The sequence below is a fragment of the Megascapheus bottae genome, chromosome 17 (genome assembly GCF_031878675.1).
Source record: "Megascapheus bottae isolate mThoBot1 chromosome 17, mThoBot2.hap1, whole genome shotgun sequence".
NCBI lineage: Eukaryota > Metazoa > Chordata > Mammalia > Rodentia > Geomyidae > Megascapheus > Megascapheus bottae.
This window is the reverse complement of record NC_143525.1, coordinates 34742049-34762107: the sequence shown is the minus strand read 5'-3', so window position 1 is coordinate 34762107 and position 20059 is coordinate 34742049. Positions and strand designations below refer to the sequence as shown.

General features: G+C 41.6%; 1 protein-coding gene across 3 annotated transcripts; it reads left to right on the top strand.

Moving 5' to 3' along the window:
* Window positions 1-10980: 10980 nt before the first annotated feature.
* Krt24 (keratin 24) lies at window positions 10981-15696 on the top strand. 3 transcript variants are annotated; one of them, XM_090351699.1, is made up of 8 exons: window positions 10981-11538; window positions 12224-12306; window positions 13157-13313; window positions 13579-13740; window positions 13824-13949; window positions 14501-14718; window positions 15329-15393; window positions 15593-15696. In XM_090351699.1, the coding sequence occupies exons 1-8, from the start codon at window positions 10981-10983 to the stop codon at window positions 15694-15696; spliced, it is 1473 nt and encodes a 490-aa protein (XP_090207825.1). The 3 variants fall into 3 exon arrangements, with proteins under 3 accessions (XP_090207825.1, XP_090207824.1, XP_090207826.1); XM_090351698.1 differs by having other exon boundaries at window positions 15329-15405; XM_090351700.1 differs by lacking the exon at window positions 15329-15393 and having other exon boundaries at window positions 15564-15696.
* Window positions 15697-20059: the final 4363 nt, after the last annotated feature.

The window sequence follows — 20059 nt, the reverse complement described above, 5'->3', positions numbered from 1 at the left end:
GTGCCAACTTACAGCAAAATGGAAAAAAAAAAGCCAAGCAAGTATATGAGACCTTGAATTCAAACCCCTCAGTAGCAACACACACACACACACACACACACACACACACACGAGCACATTAGCTTATGCCTTTGGGGTCTTGATGTAAAATGAAAGACAAGTGGCAATTTCTTCACATCTACATTTTCAGTAGTAACCCAACGGTGTCAGGAGGTTTTAGCCACACTGGTGATAGGTTGCCATCCAAAGGCAATTATACCCAATATATAAACTCATAAACAGATCTATAAGTAAGAGATAGCATCATCAATTAACAACGGATAAACAATACACACGAGAGATTCCTAAAAAAAAAGAAATAACCAACAAAAAGCACTCGATGTCCAACATCTATGCCAGGTAATATTCAAGTAAAGAATTATCGATAAGGAAGCAGGATAGTGCCAGACAGTGGACCTCTCAGCACCTAGGTCTTGGATTTCTCCAGCTTCCAGAGCAGAAAGGATTAAATTTCTATTGATTTTCTTTAGAGAGCTGACATCGTCACACCAAAACAGGTCCTATTTATTTAATGATGATAAATATTCATGGTAGCAGGGGTAGAGGGAACAAAAGGCACTGACCTAATCCTGATGGAACCAAGTTGGCAAACTTTCAAGAGGACAACTCAGCAACAGATAACAAAGCCTCTAAAAACAGAATTCCATTTCTAAGAATGTCTCCTCACAGAATCAATTATTAATATTAATATAGCTACGCAGATATATCCTTCTCAGCTGTTTGCTTTAGTGAAACCTCAGCCATAATAAAATCTTCATCAATTACTTTGAATCAGTAAGCTAAGTTACAGAGTACCCACCAAAGTCCATCAAAGAACTATCACCCAGCCATAAAGATGGGTCAAATAAGAGTCTAGTATGGTATCTCACACCTGAAACTCTAGCTTCTCAAGAAACTGAGGTCAGGAGAATTTTGATTTGAGGTCACACCGGAAAAAACAAGCCCTTGAGTCAATCTCAAATAATTTTTTTAAAAAGCTAGGCACAATGGTATATAATGGTATATATACCAGTCACCCTAGCAAGGCAGAAAGCAGGAATAATAAGATCATAGTCAAGGCCAGCCAGGGCAAAAAGCAAGAACCTATATGAATGCAAAAAGGGTAATAGAGGTGTGGTTCAAGTGGTAAAACACCCGCCTAGAAAGCACAAGATTCTGAGTTCAAACCTCTGCACTGCAAAAAAAAAAAAAGGGTAGCCTGGGCAAAATTAGTGCCCAGGCCCAGAGTTCAAACCCCACAACCAACAAAAATAATTATTATTATTATTGCGTACCTGTCGCATACATGCTTTTTTAAAATCTAAAGCAACTGGCTATTGTGAAAAAGCCAGCTAGCTACTGTGAAAACATAAGCAATCTTGACTTTCTTTTTTTTTTTTTTTTTTGCCAGTCCTGGGCTTGAGCTCAGGGCCTGAGCACTGTCCTTGGACTTTCTCAAGGCTAGAGCTCTACCACTTGAACCTCAGCACCACTTTCAGCTTTTTTCTATGTATGTGGTACCGAGGAATCGAACCTGGGTCTTCATGCATGCTAGGCAAGCACTTTAACCACTAGGCCAAACTCCCAGCCTGCAATCTTGACTTTCTACCCTATATTGTTGTGCTTTCTAGTCTTCTAAAACAACCACGTAGGGGCTGGGAGTTTGGCCTAGTGGTGGAGTGCTTGCCTAGCATGCATGAAGACCGGGTTCAATTCCTCAGTACCCACATATGTAGCAAAAAGCCAGAAGTGGTGCTCAGGCTCAAGTTGTAGAGCTCTAGCCTTGAGAAAGTCCAAGAATAGTGCTCAGGCCCTGAGTCAAAGCCTCAGGACAGGCAAAAAATGGACTCATGGAAAGAACAAAACAAGACCTATTCCTAGGCCTTGCTCTAGGAATAACCACATCAAAGATGCTTGTAGAAAAACCCAGTCACCTAGAGTGAAGGGGTCACGAGTTAGTACATATCCTCAGCTCTTTATGTCCACTCTGTACCCTGAAGGGCAATCGTAGGCCTTTGGAGTTACTGTTGAAAAACACTGTGGGAAAGACATAGGCTAACTTGGCATCTTCTAGCTAAGATTTCTCAACAGCTGGCTTCCCTGTATCCCTCCAGGGCACAGACACCATGGAGAACAAGTGCTTGCTGAGGCCTGTGCTTGGGTTTGATCTAGTCATCCCCCACATCAAAGCTAAATCTTCTTCGTTTTCTTCCTTCTTAGTTCCAAGTCAGTATTTCCCTGGTTCCTTTCTAGGTTCTCGTCACAGGTGGCTCCTGTGTAATCCAAGCCCTACTCAAACATGGCTAGATCTCTACCTCTCTAACTCACTTTTGTCCTATCTTGTCAACCTTTTCATCTGAGCACACAGATCTGCCATTGTTTCTAAGCAGCCCTATTCTCCTAGTGTGAGCCTGTGCTTCCTTCTTCCCCCAGCATCCTTTGGGGCCAGTATAGGCAGAATGTACAGCTGAGTCTGCCCCATTTCGCTTCCTGGGGAGAATCTGGACAGGACTGGTCCAATGGCATAGAGATTACCCATAGAGAGATAGCAATTTGGCTTAGTACTAGAGCATTGTTTAAATGTGCTACTATCAATATGTATGTGATATTCTCCTATTATTTCAACCTTTCTGTATCTTGTTTATTTGGTGGGGGTCTCTCTTTTCCTTAACCAGACACATGAAGAAGTTTATCTCTTTTATCTGTCTCTTTAAAAGAACCATCTTGACATGATAAACTATACAGGACCCTAGGTATTCACACACAGTGAGGCCAAAGGAGAGGAACACAACGGCCCAAAGGCCTGTGTGTTTCTAGTCATATAAAATGATTTTACTGAAAGGAACACTAGAAAGTGGAAACCAAAGGTGTTTTCTTTGTTGCTGGGGTTTTTTTTTTCTTTTTGTCTTGTCTTTTCATTTATCTGTCTTTAAAAGGGTAAAGAGGGGCACAAAAAGTGGAGGGAGCCTGGTGAACAAATTCAGCAGCGGTACTCACTAGACACTATGCTGAAAATGAGTTGTACAACTCCTGGGTGAGAATGGGAGGGGGACACTGCGGGAGAAATGCACTCTTTACCTGGCTTATGTAACTGTAACCGCTCTATAGATCACCTTTATAATAACTTTTTTTTTTGGTCAGTCATAGGGCTTAAACTCTGGGCCTGGGCACTATCCCTGAGCTCTTCAGCTCAAGGCTACTGCCCTATCTGTGGAGCCACGGAACCACTTCTGGTATTCTAGTACTTAATTGGAGATAAGAGTCTCTTGTTCTTTAGTGCCCAGGCTGGTTTTAAACCTCAGTCCTCACATCTCAGCCTCCTGAGTAGCTAGGATTATATACGTGAGCCACCTTGTAATATTTTTTTAATTAAATAAAAGAGGCCAGGAGTTTAGCCTAGTGGTAAAGTGCTTGTCTAGCATGCATGAAGACCCAGGTTCAATTCCTCAGTACCACATACATAGAAAAAGCCAGAAATGGTGCTGTGGCTTAAGTAGTAGAGCTCTAGCCTTGAGAAAGTCCAAGGACAGTGCTCAAACCCTGAGTTCAATCCCCAGGACTGGCAAAAAATAAATAAAAGAACCATCTTTTAAATGCATTTATGTATTTCTTGTTTTTCATTTTAATGTGTGTGTGTGTGTGTGTGTGTGTGTGTGTGTGTGTGTACTTCTTTTTCTACAGGACCCGGGTTTTAACTTATGTCCTCAGGTCCTCATTCTTGCTAGGCAAGTGTTTTACCATTGAGCCATACCTACAGCCTTTTGTTTTTGCTCTGGTTATTTTTGAGATAGCGTCGGACTGCAGTGCACCTGCTTTGGGCTTCCTATTGTAACTGGTTTGACACGCATGAGCCAACACCCAGCTTCTACTGATATGGAATCCACCATACTTTTCCACCTGGGATGGCCTAGTACCACAATCCTCCTGTCCTCGGCCTCCCACATAGTTGGGATAACAGATGTGCACCAGCTACCATGTCTCATGAACGGTGGAGAAAGGTGTCTTGTATGTTTGCCCCAGCAGGACTCAAACCATAATCTTTCTAATACTAGTTTCCCAAGTAGCTAGGATTACACACAATAGATTTTATTTTATTGTTTTCTTTAATAATAGAGCCATTTGAGGCTGTGGATTTTCAATGTAAAACTGATGCAATATTCCAAAAATTCCTGATACTCTTCTATTGGGGGGCTAGAGAGTGCTTGTCAGCTCAGCCTCATGGAGACAGTATCACAGTGGTGAGGGTACACGGAGAAGAAATACCATAGCAGCTTGGAGGAAGCTGGAGAGATTCAGGGGCCAAGGTAATCTGTGCTTAACTGCCACCTGTTCTGACCTGAGGCTCTAGAGGCAAAATAGCTCAGCCCCTATAAAACCATGTATCAGTTCCCTTATCTCTATAAACTGATGAAATGAAAATTTGATGAAGGAAAATTTGGAAGTCGTCCTATTCAGGGAGATTCCGCAGTCACTTTTTTTCCCCCCTCTCAGAACAAACTACAGCAAAATGGCATGATCAAACAGATGTTTGCTGATGACAAACTTTCTCTCAGGGAGAGAAAGTCGTACAAGTGAACTTAGATGGTGGAAAAGAGCTGCTGGCAATTACCCTACAGAGACATCATTTAGAACAGCTGTTCACACATGCCAGTACCTTCACAAGTGCTAAAGACACCAGTGAGAGCATAATAATAACAAAAGATGGACTGAAATGAATGGAAAGGGCGGTTCACATGATCTGTTTCTCCATCCCACAAATCCTTATAGCACAAGAAGACACGCAAACAGTTTAGGGGAAAGGATGGAACATGCACATAGGACTTTGGATCCATGATAAGAAAACCCAACACCCAGGGGCCGAGAGTTTGGCCTAGTGGTTAAAGTGCTTGCCTAGCATGCACGAAGACCCGGGTTCGATTCCTCGGTACCACATACATAGAAAAAAAAGCCAGAAGTGGTGCTGAGGCTCAAGTGGTAGAGCTCTAGCCTTGAGAAAATCCAAGGACAGTGCTCAGGCCCTGAGCTCAAGCCCAGGACTGGCAAAAAAAAAAAAAAAACCAACACCTGGCAGTCTACTGGCTCCATCTAGACTGGTTCCTGCAGAACACACCACCAGACCTGCCCCAGCATCAGGCCAAAACCTGTAGCACCCACAAGATGGGCTGAAATCTCTGTAGTTAGCATCAAACTAAAGCCATCTTGGGTGCCAGGAAAATCTTAGCAGTAGACAAGTTTTGAAGGTTATGGTGCTGCTGGCATGTCCAAGCATTGGACCAGCGTTAAAGGTCATAGTTCTCCATCCAAAACCAGCATGGCCACAACTGTCCAGAGTTTAGAACACACACACATATATCCCAATACTGCAAAGACCACAGGGGTCCCAGGCATAACGACTGTGCCAAATGGCCTGTGTGGGATCTCTAGACAGGCTGACTTTGAAGGGGCTTCCCAGATGGAGCCAAGTCCACAAGGCCTATGACAAGTACTTATTTCTTCCAGTCAACAGACCTATAGTTACAGGATCAAGAGTAATCAGGGAAACATGGTATCTATCCCTGGAGACAAAATAAAAGACTAGTGCCTGACCCTAAAGAGACAGAGGTGTATGATCTATAAGACAAGATGTTCAAAGCATCAGCCTTAAGGAAGCTCACTAAACTTCAAGAAATCACAAAGAAATGAGAAAAACAATAAATAACTAAGGTCAGAACTTTAAGAGCTTAAGTATTTTTAAAAATCAAACAGAAACCATTCAGCTGAAAATCCAATGTTTAAAAATAAAATAAAAATGAAAAATGAAGAAGAGAAATGAGGGAAGAATGCAGTCAAGAATATAATGTAAACTGGACACTAGTGGCTCATGCCTGTAATCCTAGCTACTCAGGAGGCTGAGATCTGAGGATTGTAGTTCAAAGCCATACCACGTAGGAAAGTCCGTGAGACTCTTATCTCCAATTCACCACCAGAAAACCAGAAGTGGCAATGTAGCTCAAAGTGGAAGCATGTTAACTTTGAGCAAAAGAGCTCAGGGACAGTGCCCAGGTCCCAAGTTCAAGCCCCATGACTGGCAAAATTAAAAAAAATGGAAGAATACAATATACGTACAACAAAACTAAGAAAAGTAAGGGAAGAATTGGGTTGGGAGAGATAGGTGAGAATGTTGAAAGGCTGGTAGTAATCAAGATGCATAGTATTCATAAACTGCTTTGTTAAATGGCATCCCCTTTGTGTAACTACTTAAACGTAAATAAAGTTGTAAAAACAAAAAAATTCACATTACATTTTTGAAAAAAAATGAAAAAGGCAACAGGGAGCAACAACAACAGAATTGATAACAAAGAAAGAATCAGTGAACTTGAAGACTGATCAATTAAAAATATACAGAGAAGGTCCTTACATTTGCTAGGCAGATATTCCACTGCCTGAGCCATGCCCCCTGCTCACTTTCCTTGCTCGTATACAAAAAGTCCTATCAACTCAGGGCCAGTGGCTCATGTCTATAACCCTAGATTCAGGAGGCTAAGATTTAGGACTGCAGCTAGAAGCTGAATTAGGCAGTCAAATCCAAGAGACTCATATCCAGTTAACAACCAAAATACCCTAACTGGAGCTGTGGCTCGAGGGGTTTAATGTAGCAAAAAATGGATAGCACTTGGGCCCTGAGTTCTGCACAAGAAAAGAGTAGCATTCAATAGTACTCTGAGCCTTTTCCTTCCCTTAACTATTTTGATCTTAGTACTTATTTGAAAACTAGAGAATGTTCTGTGGAATGGACAGCCAATAGAAACCCTGAGTTCTATTTTCAATTCCACCGAGACCCCTTCATAGCAATAGCTTTGCCAGCTCATCTAAGAACATATATCATGCCACTGTTTAAATACTAGCAATTCTGTCCCACAAAAAATGTAAAGAAAGAAAGAAAAGAATTCATGGCTATCTTTTAGAAGTCATTCTGTACTCACAAAGAAAACATTCTATAGTGCAAAATCATTTATACAATTCTTCACAGATCAAAAGAAACTGCTGATCACAAACCATTCAAAATAGCCCAAAACAAATGGCAGAGCACCAAACTGGGAGCCCAAGATATTTGGTTTACTTCTTCAAAACTATTTACTTATCAAACAACTAAATGCCAGGCATCAAAACTACCATGTTTCTGAATGTCCCGGTGAACTCACACCTTAACAAGTCCTTGAAACTTCCACTTTACATATAAAAGAAATGCCAGGAGCGTTTATCATGTTATCTTTGGCAAGTCATGACTTCAAATAAAGGTGTGTTAAATATGAAGTTGTCTCAATACATCAAAACAATGAGGGCAAATGCTTACTAAAGAATCCTAACACTTCAGGTGAGAATGGAATGCATTTATAAGTGTGATTAATATCTTTAATCCACTAAATACCAAACACTGCTAGACAGTTTGCAAATAACAGAATCAAAATTAGTCTGTTAAACAGACTCATCACTTACAAAGAAATACCACACAGGTACAGCGGAAAGAAAGCTGTGGAAATGTACCAGAAGAACTAACTAAGAGAACAAAACCCTGTGGGTTTATCTGTTTATTTTTACTGACTTAGTAGACAAAGATTGAGAGGAAATGAATGCCTATTTTAGTCATAAAACCACCTTCCCCGACCCTTCAGTTCAGAAAAGACTTAAGAAAGTATCCCCTAAGAACTGCATTTTGGACCAAGACATGTGAAAGGGTATCAATGTATGGGAATTAATGCACCATCTATCTGGCAAATATCATGTAACCCTTCTATTAATTACAATTAAAAATATATGAAAAAAAGAACTGCATATTGAAGCTGAATTTAAAAGATAAGAAACTGAAAGATGGCACACACTGACCCTGGGTTTAATCACTAGCTTTGCAAAATAAATAAATAAGACAAGCATGGTTGAAGTAGAAGAGTGCTTACCTAGTATACATGTGAGACCCTGAATTCAAACCCCAGTACAGAGAAAAGGGGAGGGGATAAAAGAGCAGAGAAGGGAGGAGGGAAGAAGAAATGAATGCATCATCATAAACTATATCATAAAGAAAGTTGAAAATAAACAAGAAAATAAGCAGAAATGCCTCCCTCATTCATCACAGGCTTCTTCAGTTCAGACACCCCAAAAGACATGGCAAATAAAGCTGCAAAAATAAAAAGGGAAAAAAACTACAGAAGAAAAATTGTACAATCCCAAGGCAAAGTTTAGAGGTAAAAGGAGTTGTTAAATCATATCATTTCTCAGCCAGAAACAGTGGCTGTAATCCCAGCTAGTTGGGAGGCAGATATTGGAGAATGGTGGTGGTTCTAAGCCTAACTATAGAGGCTATAGATCTGAGGTCCAGCCCTGGGCAAGACACCACCTGAAAGCAAAGCTAATAGTTTTACTAGTGTGGCTCTAGGGTAGAGTGCTTCCATCCTTCCTCATTCGTAGCACATATAGTTCTTTCAACAGAGGCTCTTAAATTTCTAACTTCCATCAGATTTCTTTTATGTAGCTCTTTGCTTAAACCTTCTCTTGGTCCAGTGCCAACCTTCATGAAAATGAAAATCTTCCATCTCATGATGGGGAGAGGGGGAAATGACTGGATCACTGTTCAACCCATGCCTGTGATTTCACACTTGTTAATCATTAGTGTCCAGACTTTCTAGTTTCTTAGTTTAGAGCTAGATGTGGTGTACTGACAGCAAGTCATTATGCCTACCTTAGAAAGGGTATTATAAGCAAAATGGTTGAAATGAAACACCAAAAAAATACATACATGCATTTTAAAATGGCTCTTTAATTTAAAAAAATATTATAAGGTGGTTCATGCCTGTAATCCTAGCTATTTGGGAGGCTGAGATCTGTGGATCACAGTTCAAAGCCAGGCTGGGAACTAGAGTCAGTAAGACTCTTATCTCCAAGTAATCACTAGAAAATGGGAAGTGGCCCTGTAGCTCCAAGATAGGGTGGTAGCCTTGAGCTGAAGAGCTCAAGAACAGTGCCCAGGCCCAGAGTCCAAGCCCCATGACTGACCAAAAAAAGTCATTCCCAGCTTAATAGTTTTATTTTAGTGTCCTGTGGAGAGGTAGCACTCTAAATAACAAATGGAATAGCATCACACTCCTGTAAAAAAAATCAATGCAGATAAAGTATAAAAGCTAATAAAGAGCTATGTGATAAAGGAATCAACACCTTTTTTTTTATAATGGTCCTCCCCCCAAAATGTGTCCCAATAAGAATAATTTAAGAAAAAAATAAAGAGAAGTCAAAACACTGGGTAAAAAATGATTGACTATAAAAAGCAAGCAGCTACTGTAATGGAAACTACAATATAATAAGGAAGTTTTTTGGTTTTGTTTTTGTTGTTAGTTGTGGGGCTTAAACTCAGGGCCTACATTCTCTTGCTCCAGGTTAACACTCTACCACTTTGATCACAGCTCCACTTCCAACTTTTGAGAGGTTCATTGGAGATAAGAATCTCATGGACTTTCTTGCCTGGCTTCAAACCACAATCCTCAGATCTCAGCCTCCTGAGTAGCTAAGATTACAGGCATGAGTCATCAGCACCCAGCTCCCAAAATATACTTTTATTTATTTATTTTTGTGTGTCATGGAGCTTGAACTCTGGGCATGGGCACTGTCCCTGAGCTCTTCAGCTCAAGGCTACCAACCTACCCCTTGAGCCACAGCCCCACTTCCCATTTTCTAGTGATTAATTGGAGATAAGAGTCTCAGTGTCTTTAGTGCCAGGCTGGCTTTGAACCTTGATCCTCAGATCTCAGCCTCCTGAGTAGCTAGGATTACAGGCATGAGCCACCACGCTTGGCTCAAAAGATACTTTTTAACCAGAGAAGCCACTAACAGAGATGAAAGGAAATAATTTATAGTAAAGAAAGTCAAAAATATGAAAGTGATCCTCCAACTATAATGTGAATTATTCAAAGTCTTTTCTAAATGTCTTTAAATACACAAACACACACACACACACATATACACTAAGATTTTTGACATCAGTAAAATGACTCATCAATAGTTAAAAGTGGGTTCTGATCCTTTTCTAGCAAGTATCTTCAAAACAAAGACAGAAGAAATTGACACAACTCCACACTGCTCAAAACTCCTACTCTAAGGATAGCATTCTCATTATGCCAGAGGATAGCTCAAGGAAAAGTGTGTTAGAGCCATCCCTCTGGTTATAACCATGCTCTGATCTGCTGTGAGAAAATCTGCCTGAACATTTGTCTGTTCTTTCTTATCCTTCATCTGTTTGAATAAGCATGGTGCTAAGAAACCATGCTTAAGTAGAAAAAGACCATTTTCTCTTTGAAGTGTTTCAATATTAACAGTAAGAACATTCTATTCATCTCAAAACACAAAAGAAGACAATAACCTAATAGCACAAACTTCAACAGCCTCAAAAAAAAAAAAAAGCAGGATGATGGAAAAAGAGAAAAGGATGCTTGAAGCCAATTTCAACATTTGAAAACACTACAAACAGAAAGTTACACATTGGGAATTTCTCATTCTCATCACACGAAGTATTTTAATTATGTTTGGTAATCTCGGCATGTTCCTTGCCATTGAGAAATCATGAAGCAAATTTAATAGAATGATATTTTCAGAAAACAATCACCAGTCATCAAAAGCTCTAAAAGATTAAAACTATAATTCTGAAATATTTTTTATTCACTCCACCTTATTTATTTTTCTCTCACCCAGCCTTAGAAAGAAAAAAAAAAAGAACCAGTAGAGTAGGTTTATGGAAAAGACATTATCCAATTAGGGATTAGTAAAACTGTAACAGGGATTAAGAAACTACAGAGACAAGGAACACCCTAAACGTGTGTATATAAGGCCAAAAGAAGACAGCCTGACACAGGCTCCTCACCGCACCTCTCCCTGCTGCACCTCTCCCAGTCACCTGGCAAGCCAAGGGTTCCCAGAAGCATGTCTTGCTCGACTCGCATCTCCTCCTCCAGGGCTGGGGGCTACAGAATGTCTGCTGGTGGAAACAGCTTCAGCAGTGGAAGCAGATGTGGTCTGGGGAGTGGCTCTGCCCTGGGCTTCCGAGGAGCCAGCAGCTGGGGCCTGAGTGGAGGATCGAGCGGTGGCATTGGGGGTGGCATTGGAGGGGGCTTCAGTAGCTGCTCAGTAAGGGGTGGTTTTGGAGCATCCTCAGGCTCTGGAGCTGGCTTTGGTGGGGGCTCTGGATTTGGCAGTGGTGCCAGTGGAGGCTTCTACGGCCAAAGCTATGGTTTAGGAGGTAGCTTTGGTGAAGGTGCTATTAGCAATGGGGGGCTATTCTCTGGAAGTGAAAAGCAAACTATGCAGAACCTCAACGACCGCCTGGCTAACTATCTAGACAAGGTCCGAGCTCTGGAGGAGGCCAACACTGATCTAGAGAATAAAATCAAGGAGTGGTATAATAGGAACCGGTCTAGAGATGGTGGATCTAGACAAGATTACAGCAAATACTACTCAGTAATTGAAGACCTTAAGAACCAGGTAGGACACTACCTTTACTTATCTAATGAATTGAAGTCAAGGAATTGCTTATTGAATGCAAAATGGTTTCTGGTATGTCTTAATTATGACAATCCTGTACATGATATCCATCTGCATTGATTTTGTGTTGCTCCTCAAATTTGAGTATTTCTACAGATGAGTGAAATCAATTTAATGCCAGGCTTCAAACAAATGTGTGTGTGCACACACACGTGTACTCGCGCACATGCACACACACACCATATCAGCAGATTGAGCCATTTTAGTGTCAATGTAGAGTTAAATCCTTTTCCTAGAGAAATCTGCTGCGAATATTGTACAAGAATGCAGTATCTCTCGAAATCAATTGTAAAGGCTTTTCTTAAGCAAAACTGAATTTTTGCACCAGTTTTGGAAAGAGCTCATGGATTAAGGATTAACAGATTTCTTCTCAACAGCAGAAATACACAGATGGTGGCATTCTCTAAAACAGTGTTCTTTGTGTGCCTATTGCAGTAAATATAGAAACTATTGCCCTTTTTGCAGAAAGAGAGTCCTAAATACACAGGTGTCCATACTAAAAATGGTTACAGATGTGTTCACCTTTAAGAGCAGCTGCCAGAAGACAGCCACCCTTCCAGGCAGGCCTGCAAACAGGAGGATTTATGATAATCCATGATTTGTTCATTCTTATCACCTTTTCTAGATCATCACTGCCACCGTTGAAAATGCAGGGACCATTTTGCAGATTGACAATTCCAGACTGGCTGCTGATGACTTCAGACTCAAGTAAGAAAGATAAAGATTTGGGAAACAAGGGTCATAATAAGAATAAAATTCAATTCATCATCCAGGGGGAAAACAATTGGGGATTTTGACCTAAATTCACAACTCTCCCAAGAAGGGGAGGGGAGAAGTATTAAAGGAGGGGCAGATAAGTGGAGAAATGAAGGATGGATGAATACAGTCATACTATTCAGTGTACATGTATGAGAATAGAACCAGGTAATTTGAGAGGATGGGTGGACTTGGAAAAGCTTGGAAGAGTACAATCAGAGGGGTGACATTGGAGTTGGGTGCTGGTGGCTCACACCTGTATTGCTAGTTACTCAGGAGTCTGAGATTTGAGAATCCAGGCAGGAAAGTCCATGAGACTCTTATCTCCAATTAACCACCGAAAACCTGAAAGTGGAGCTGTGGCTCAAAGTGGTAGATTGCTAGCCTGGAGAAAAAGAGCTCAGGGACAGTGCTCAGCCTCTGAGTTCAAACCCTATGACAACAAAAAAAAAAGGGGGAGGAGGGAGTATGCTACTGATCAGGAAGCAATGTAGTCAGCAAGAGAGATGTGGAATTGAAACCCCTTTGTATGACTATTTAAAGATAATTTTTAAGTAAATAAATTTTTAAGTAAACTAAATTAAGTAAATAAATGTAATTTATTTAATAAGTAAATTAATTGATCCTTTTGTTCTAGAATTAATAGACATGATTAGAAATGACAGTAAGCATCTATTTTCTGGCGGGATAAGCGTGAGGATCTTCAGAGAAAAGTTCAAAGGCCTCATTTGCCAAGATGACAGAAGGGGCAGGGTGACTTGTCAGGCCAGCGCACTGCCTTCCTTCCCGTGGCCTCTTCCAGGTATGAGAATGAGCTGTGCCTCCGGCAAAGCGTGGAGGCCGACATCAATGGCCTGCGGAAAGTCCTGGATGAACTGACCATGACTCGCTCTGACCTGGAGATGCAGTTCGAGAGTCTCACCGAGGAGCTGGCCTACCTGAGGAAGAACCATGAGGAGGTAGCACAACTCCACACGAATGGACAGCTGGGGCTTCCATGTTTCTCTTTTATGCAGTCTAGAAAAATCAAACTTGATTGTATTCAGATGGAATGCCTACATCCACTCTCTAGATGAGAGTCACAATGAGCACATGATGCCTGAACTTAATTTTCCGCGCCCCCCCCCTTGACTGCCCTATTGTCAACAATGCATAGCTATACATATCTTAAGAAATGGTGGTCTTCCTATTTGCATGGCTGTGACCTTTTCCCCTTCATGCTAGGAAATGAAGAGCTTGCAGGGAAGCTCCGGCGGGGATGTGACAGTAGAAATGAATGCAGCTCCTGGAACCGACCTGACCAAGCTACTGAATGATATGAGGGCACAGTATGAGGAGCTGGCTGAGCAAAACCGCCGGGAAATTGAGGAACAGTTCAACAAGCAGGTCAGTGTTTGTACTTAGCACCTAACCTTCAGCCACACACAAGCCGTTAGCCTGTAACAACTGTATTTTATATTTTTTTTCAGAGCGCATCTCTGCAATCCCAGATCTCTGTTGATGCTGGAGCAGCCAACTCAGCCAAGAGTGAGATAACAGAACTGAAACGTACAGTACAAGCCCTGGAAATTGAGCTTCAGTCTCAAATGGCCTTGGTATGCATGAAGAGCAATCTACAAATCTACAGTAGGGAGTTAAGCAAAATGCCATCTTCTTTCTCTGCAAGATGCTCTGTAGGCATGAAATAGAACAGTGCTAAGGAGAATAATGCTGTGGTTCTAGAAAGCAGAAGGCAGTTCAAGAAAATGTACTCTATTTCAATTAAATAAAAGATTTATCCAACACCAGCAGTTCATACCTATAATCCAGCTATTCAGAAGGCTGAGATCTGAGGAGCTACGTTCAAAGCCAGCTCAGGCAGAAAAGTCCAGAAGTGGAGCTGGTGGTAGGGTGCTAATCTTGAGTAAAAAATAAATAAAGCTAAGGACAAAACCCAGGCCCCAGTACACACACACACACACACACACACACACACACACACACACACACACTTAATGGAAAAAATAATGCAAGTAAAAATTAAAGAAGCAATAGTAAAAATGATACAGGTTGTTACTGGGTATTCTTTTGAGTCCCATATGAACTTTTTTCTTATCCATTGATCCATTTTCATCCTGATTTTTTTTCACTTGCTTTTTCCCCTTAGAAAAGTTCCCTGGAAGGGAATCTGGCCAACACAGAAGCTGGCTATGCAGCTCAGCTGTCAAAAACTCAGATGCTGATCAACAGCCTGGAGGAGCAACTCTGCCAGATTCGGGGCGAGACTGAATGCCAGAACGCAGAATATGAGCACTTGCTGGACATCAAGACCCGCCTAGAGATGGAGATTGAGACCTACCGCCGCCTCCTTGATGGGGAAGGAAGGTAAATGAAGTCATGATCATGCTGGATATACACCTTCCTGATCAACCCACAAAGGATGCAGGGGTTGGATGTGCATTTATGAAGTAGTAGAGAAACAGACAAATCCAGTCATCTGAGATAGGGATAGAGTAACAAATACTTGTAATCTCAATTTAGGAGACAGAGGCAGAAGAACCTCAAGTTCAAATGCTACATAATGAGAAACTAACAACAACAACATCCAAGTGATATAATGGTTTACCCTTGTAATTCTCACTATTCAATTATCTGAGATCTGAGGATCATAGTTCAAAGCCATTCAATGCAAGAAAGTCCTTTCGACTCTTATCTCTATTGAACTAGCAAAAAGCCAGAAGTGGAGGTGTGGCTCAAGTAGTAGAGCACCAACTGTGAGCAAAAACACTGAGACAGTGTCTAGGCTCTGTATAGTCCCAGGCTGCTACTGGCACACCCATGCACATGCACACTCATATACATAACACACACACACACACACACACACACACACACACACACACAGCCATCCAAAACTAAAGTTTTGGTACAGAGGGTTTCTGCTGCCATTGTAATGACAGAAGTTACGTACGCAAATCATACTTCTTTTTTTCAGTGGCTTTGGTTTTAGAGGATCCAGAAATGTGAGTTCCAAGGAGTCAAGATCTGAAAGCTCTTCTGGTCAAGGAAGAGGTAGAAATATTTTTAATGTTGATTATTATTTTGCAATTTTAAAATTAAAGACATGCTTTGCTCATCCTTTTAAACTGTGTACAGTCGTTCGCATAATCTTACCCAGAGAGAACATACTAAATGAATATTATTGAATTGTTTGAATCTTGTGTTTCCAGACTGACATTGTGGTCTCATGATTTTCCAGATCCCAGCAAGACAAGAGTGACAAAGACCATCATTGAGGAGGTGGTAGATGGCAAAGTTGTCTCATCTCAAGTCAGCAATATCTCAGAGGTGAAAATAAAATAAGCAGCTTTCTAGATCAACAAAAATGTCCCTCAGTGAGTTATGTACTCATCTTTCTAGAGAGCTCTGGAGGAAAGCTTCAGTCCCAAAATGGCCAGCAAATGATTTTTCTCTACATCTTCTCCTTTCTTAATAAAATGCCCCCAAAACTTAAAAATGACACTATGTGCTAACTTTATGCTTCAATAAACTGACTTTTGCAAATTAACAAAACCATTCCTGAATTTTTCTAAGAAAGTCAATATCGGTATGTATGATCTAGAGGAATCATATTCCTAATGTTAATTTTATTTATTTGGTGGCTTCTTCAAAAATAGAGTCAAGAATATAGTCATTTTTGCATCTGAGCAATTTAACAGTCTTACGCAAGACTGGAATTATGCCATAAATGACATTAAGGTCTGTAGCACCTCAACCAACAGCTTAGCTCACCAAAAATAACATTACCAATATATTAATTAGTGCCTAATTCTTTTATGTCCATTGCTGAGAGGAAGTATTTCATAAGACAGAAAAGACACATAAGCTATGTATGCTTTCCTCTTCGCAAAAGTTACCTCATAGGTGAGGAGGAAAGCTAAAACACAAGGATGATAACAGGGATTACTATGGTATTCCAATTAGGGGAGGATTGGATTTCACAGTGTGCACCAGAAGTTCTATGGAAAGAGACATGATATGTTTGCAGAACATTTAGAAAATGGGCCAAATAAAGAGATTAGGGAAAGCAGATTGGATGTGTGAAATCGTGTCAGATTTCTTAAACACCCTTGAAAGCCCCAAAGAAAAGAGATGCTGTGGTATTCATACCTTTGCTAAATCTAGCCACATCTCTATCTAAACGCTGTTCCTTGGTCAAGCTGGTATTTCTTTTCGCCACTCTCCATTGCTCACCTTGTCTTGCTTGGGATGGTAAAGCCATTAAGATAGAGCAGGAGGTAGAACAGGTCCCAGAAAGGACCAAATTTAGGACTAAACCAGGCTGAAGAAATGCATTCTCATTCAAGGCAATGCCCAAGTTAGGGAATCTATTCCACAAGCCCGCCCTCAAGAAAAGAGCATAGGACATGGCAGAGAAGGCCACAAATGAATAAGCCTAACATACGTCATGAAATCTATACATAGAAAACCAGTACATGATGAATGATAATATTGTACCTGAATCATCAAAACAACAAAAAATGCAAAATTTTTGTCTTCTGTGCACACTGATGGAAAACAAAACTGAAGCTCTGGATATGAACCACTACTCAAAGAAAAGGGGCAAAGTTATCTTGTCTTTTTTTCTTCTTTTTTTTCTGTTTTCTTCTTTTTTTGCCAGTCCTGGGGCTTGAACTCTTGGCCTGAGTACTGTCCTTGGGTTTTTTCAAGGCTATCGCTCTACCACTCGAGCCACAGCACCACTTCTGGCTTTTTCTATGCATGTGCTACCATACATAGAAATCAAACCCAGGTCTTCATGTATGCTAGGAAAGCACTCTACCACTAAGCCAAACTCCTGGCCCCTATGTCAGATATTTCTCAATAATTCACTTCAGTAAATTAAATCTTGATGATTTCTCTTTCACTGAATTTTTTTAAATATGAAATTAAGAATGTGATCCAGCCTGCATATTTCCAGAAATTGAAGAATGCTTTGTACAGGGCCCTCACAGCTACACCAACTTAGCCCTCTTCCTGGGCCTGTCCAGATCTGGTCTTCTCGCTGTGGGTCCTGACCTCCTGGGAGCTAAGTTAATCCCTGGTGTCAAAGTAAAACATCACACCACTCTGAAAATCATCTGGTGGTGAAAACATTCACTCTGTGTTTCCTAGACTCAGGTTAAGAGGCTGCTAAAGACTAAAGACTTTCTAAAGATATAGCCAAGGGCCCGGGAGTTTGGCCTAGCGGTTAAAGTGCTTGACTAGCATGCACAAAGACCCGGGTTCGATTCCTAGGTGTCCCACATACACAAACCAAACCGGAAAAGTGGCAGAGACGAGACTGCGATGGCGACAGAGAGCGAAAGAAGCGAGCTGAGCTGAAGTGAACAAAAAAAAAAAGCCCAACCGAGCGGTGGCCGGGGCGAGCGGGGCCGGAGCGAGCAGGACCGGAGCGTGCGGGAGCGAGCCGAGCCAGAGCCAGCGAGGCCGGAGCGAGCGGGGCCAGAGCAAGCCAGGAGCAGGGCCGAGCTGGAGCGAGCCGGGCGGAAGCAAGCGGGGCCAGAGCGAGCGGGCCGGAGCGAGCGGGGCCTGAGCTAGAAAGAGGGCCTAGCCGGGCCGGAGCGAGCGGGGCCGGAGCGAGCGGGGCCTGAGCTAGAAAGAGGGCCTAGCCGGGCCGGAGCGAGCGGGGCCGGAGCGAGCGGGGCCAGAAAAGAGAAAGGGGCCAAAAAAAAATAATAATAATAAAGTGCAAATAATAATAAAGTGCAAAGATATTCAGATAAAATAGAATGTGCTGCTAGAAACATGTTCCATTTTTTAATTTTTTTTTGCAGCTGTGGACCTTGAACTCTGGGCCTGGGCATTGTCCCTGAGGTCTTTAGCTCATGGCTACCACTCTATCCTTGAGCCACAGCGCCACTTCCAGTTTTCTAGTGGTTAATTGGCGATAAGAGTCTCACAGACTCTAGTGCCCAGTCTGGCTCTGAACCACAATTCTCAGATCTCAGCCTCCTGAGTAGCTAGGATTAAGAGCATGAGCCACAGAAAGGGGTTTTGACTTAATATTGAACCATTTGGGATTATGAAATTAATTTAGAATACTGAACAGAAGATTTCATTAAATGGTATCTGAATATGACTGCCTGTTCTAAAATTAGAACCACATAACAAGAAACTCTGCTCTGTAGTCAACTTTTAAAGCAGAGGATCACACATCTTTCTTCTGAATAGACTTGCCCATCCGGAGGAAGAGCCACGGATTCCTCTTCAAACTAGATTCCCTAAGGTACCTCTTGTGTTCCTGACCTCAAGCAATGGTGTATTCAAGAAGTGCCATCTGTCTTCAAAGAGATTAGAAACAAGACAAGATATCCAGCAAACAGCACCAAGGAAACAGCGATAGAACTTGAAGCTCTAAGAGAAGAGGCCCAAACTTGCCTGATGACTTCACGGAATTAGCAACAAGAAGACAAAGGAATGAATGGAAATTGCCTGCAACGCAGTACAAGTACCACGATCTACACCACCTCTGCAAGTCACAAAGTGCAGCAAGTAATAAATCACTTCAACAAATTATCAATGGATTGAATGTAACGATGTAACATTTAGACAATGGGGTATATTTGGTCAAATCTTTTCAATGGCAACTTATTTGTAATAATAATGTCTACATGAAATAATAAGGTAGGAAGAAGCAAAAGGGGTGGGGGGGAGAGGGAGAGGGAGAGAGAGAGGGAGAGAGAGAGAGAGAGAGAGGGAGAGAGAGAGAGAGAGAGACAGAGACTCTGGCACTGAGATACGTACAAAGCTCAAGGTCCTAGAAAATTTAATCAAGTGTGTAGTTTGTCTCCTGAATCACAAGGAAAACGTAAGGACTGGTGTTCAAAACAAGACTGCAATTGGCTGAGCATTGCATGGCTCAAAACTTGGCTTCTTAATGATACAGTGGAGTCAGACAGTGCTAAGGTTTCCACATGGCTTATCTGGGTCCCCCCCCAAAGGGGCATGTGTTGGAAGTTTGGCCCTCATTATAACAATATCAGGAGACAGTGTCTACTGAGAGAGCCTTAGGTTAATTGGACAATCTCCCATGGAAGGGATTATGGAGTTTTAGTCTCTCCCTTGCTTCCTGTTTTGCAATGTGATGTCTATACACACACCCTCCCCACACTGCCAGCTGCCATGAGATCATACGGTCCAGAGACAATCACCAGAGCTCCACCAGGCTCTTTAGACTCTTTGCAGCCAAAACTTAAGTTGAATAAACCTCCTTTGTCTATAAAGTTAGTCTGTTTCAAGTACGTGATTGTAACAATAACATCTAAAAAAAGAATAAGATGCCAGACTACTTCAGGCAGAATCCAAATCATGTAGAGAGGAGAAAAGCAAATTGCAGGTATCCTAAACCTATAATCCAATTCTAACTTGCTGTTATAACTAGTAAGGATAAATATGTCAAGCCATGATAAGAAAAACAAGCTATTGGGGCCGGGATTTCGGTCTAGTGGTAGAGTGCTTGCCTGGCATGTACGAAGACCCAGGTTTGATTCCTCGGTACCACATACGTAGCAAAAAGCCAGAAGTGGTAGAGCCCTAGCCTTGAGAAAATCCAAGGACAGTGCTCAGGTCCTGACCCAAGCCCAGGACTGGCAAAAAAAAAAAAGAAAAGAAAAACAAGCTATTGTTTTTAAAGTATTGTTCTAATATCACTTAAATGCCTGTG

Coding starts and splice junctions, on each gene's coding strand:
- Krt24 (XM_090351698.1), top strand. CDS start 10,981: ATGTCTTGCTCGACTCGCATCTCCTCCTCCAGGGCTGGGGGCTACAGA. Junction 11,539..12,223: donor TTGAAGACCTTAAGAACCAG/GTAGGACACTAC, acceptor CACCTTTTCTAG/ATCATCACTGCCACCGTTGA. Junction 13,314..13,578: donor TGAGGAAGAACCATGAGGAG/GTAGCACAACTC, acceptor CCTTCATGCTAG/GAAATGAAGAGCTTGCAGGG.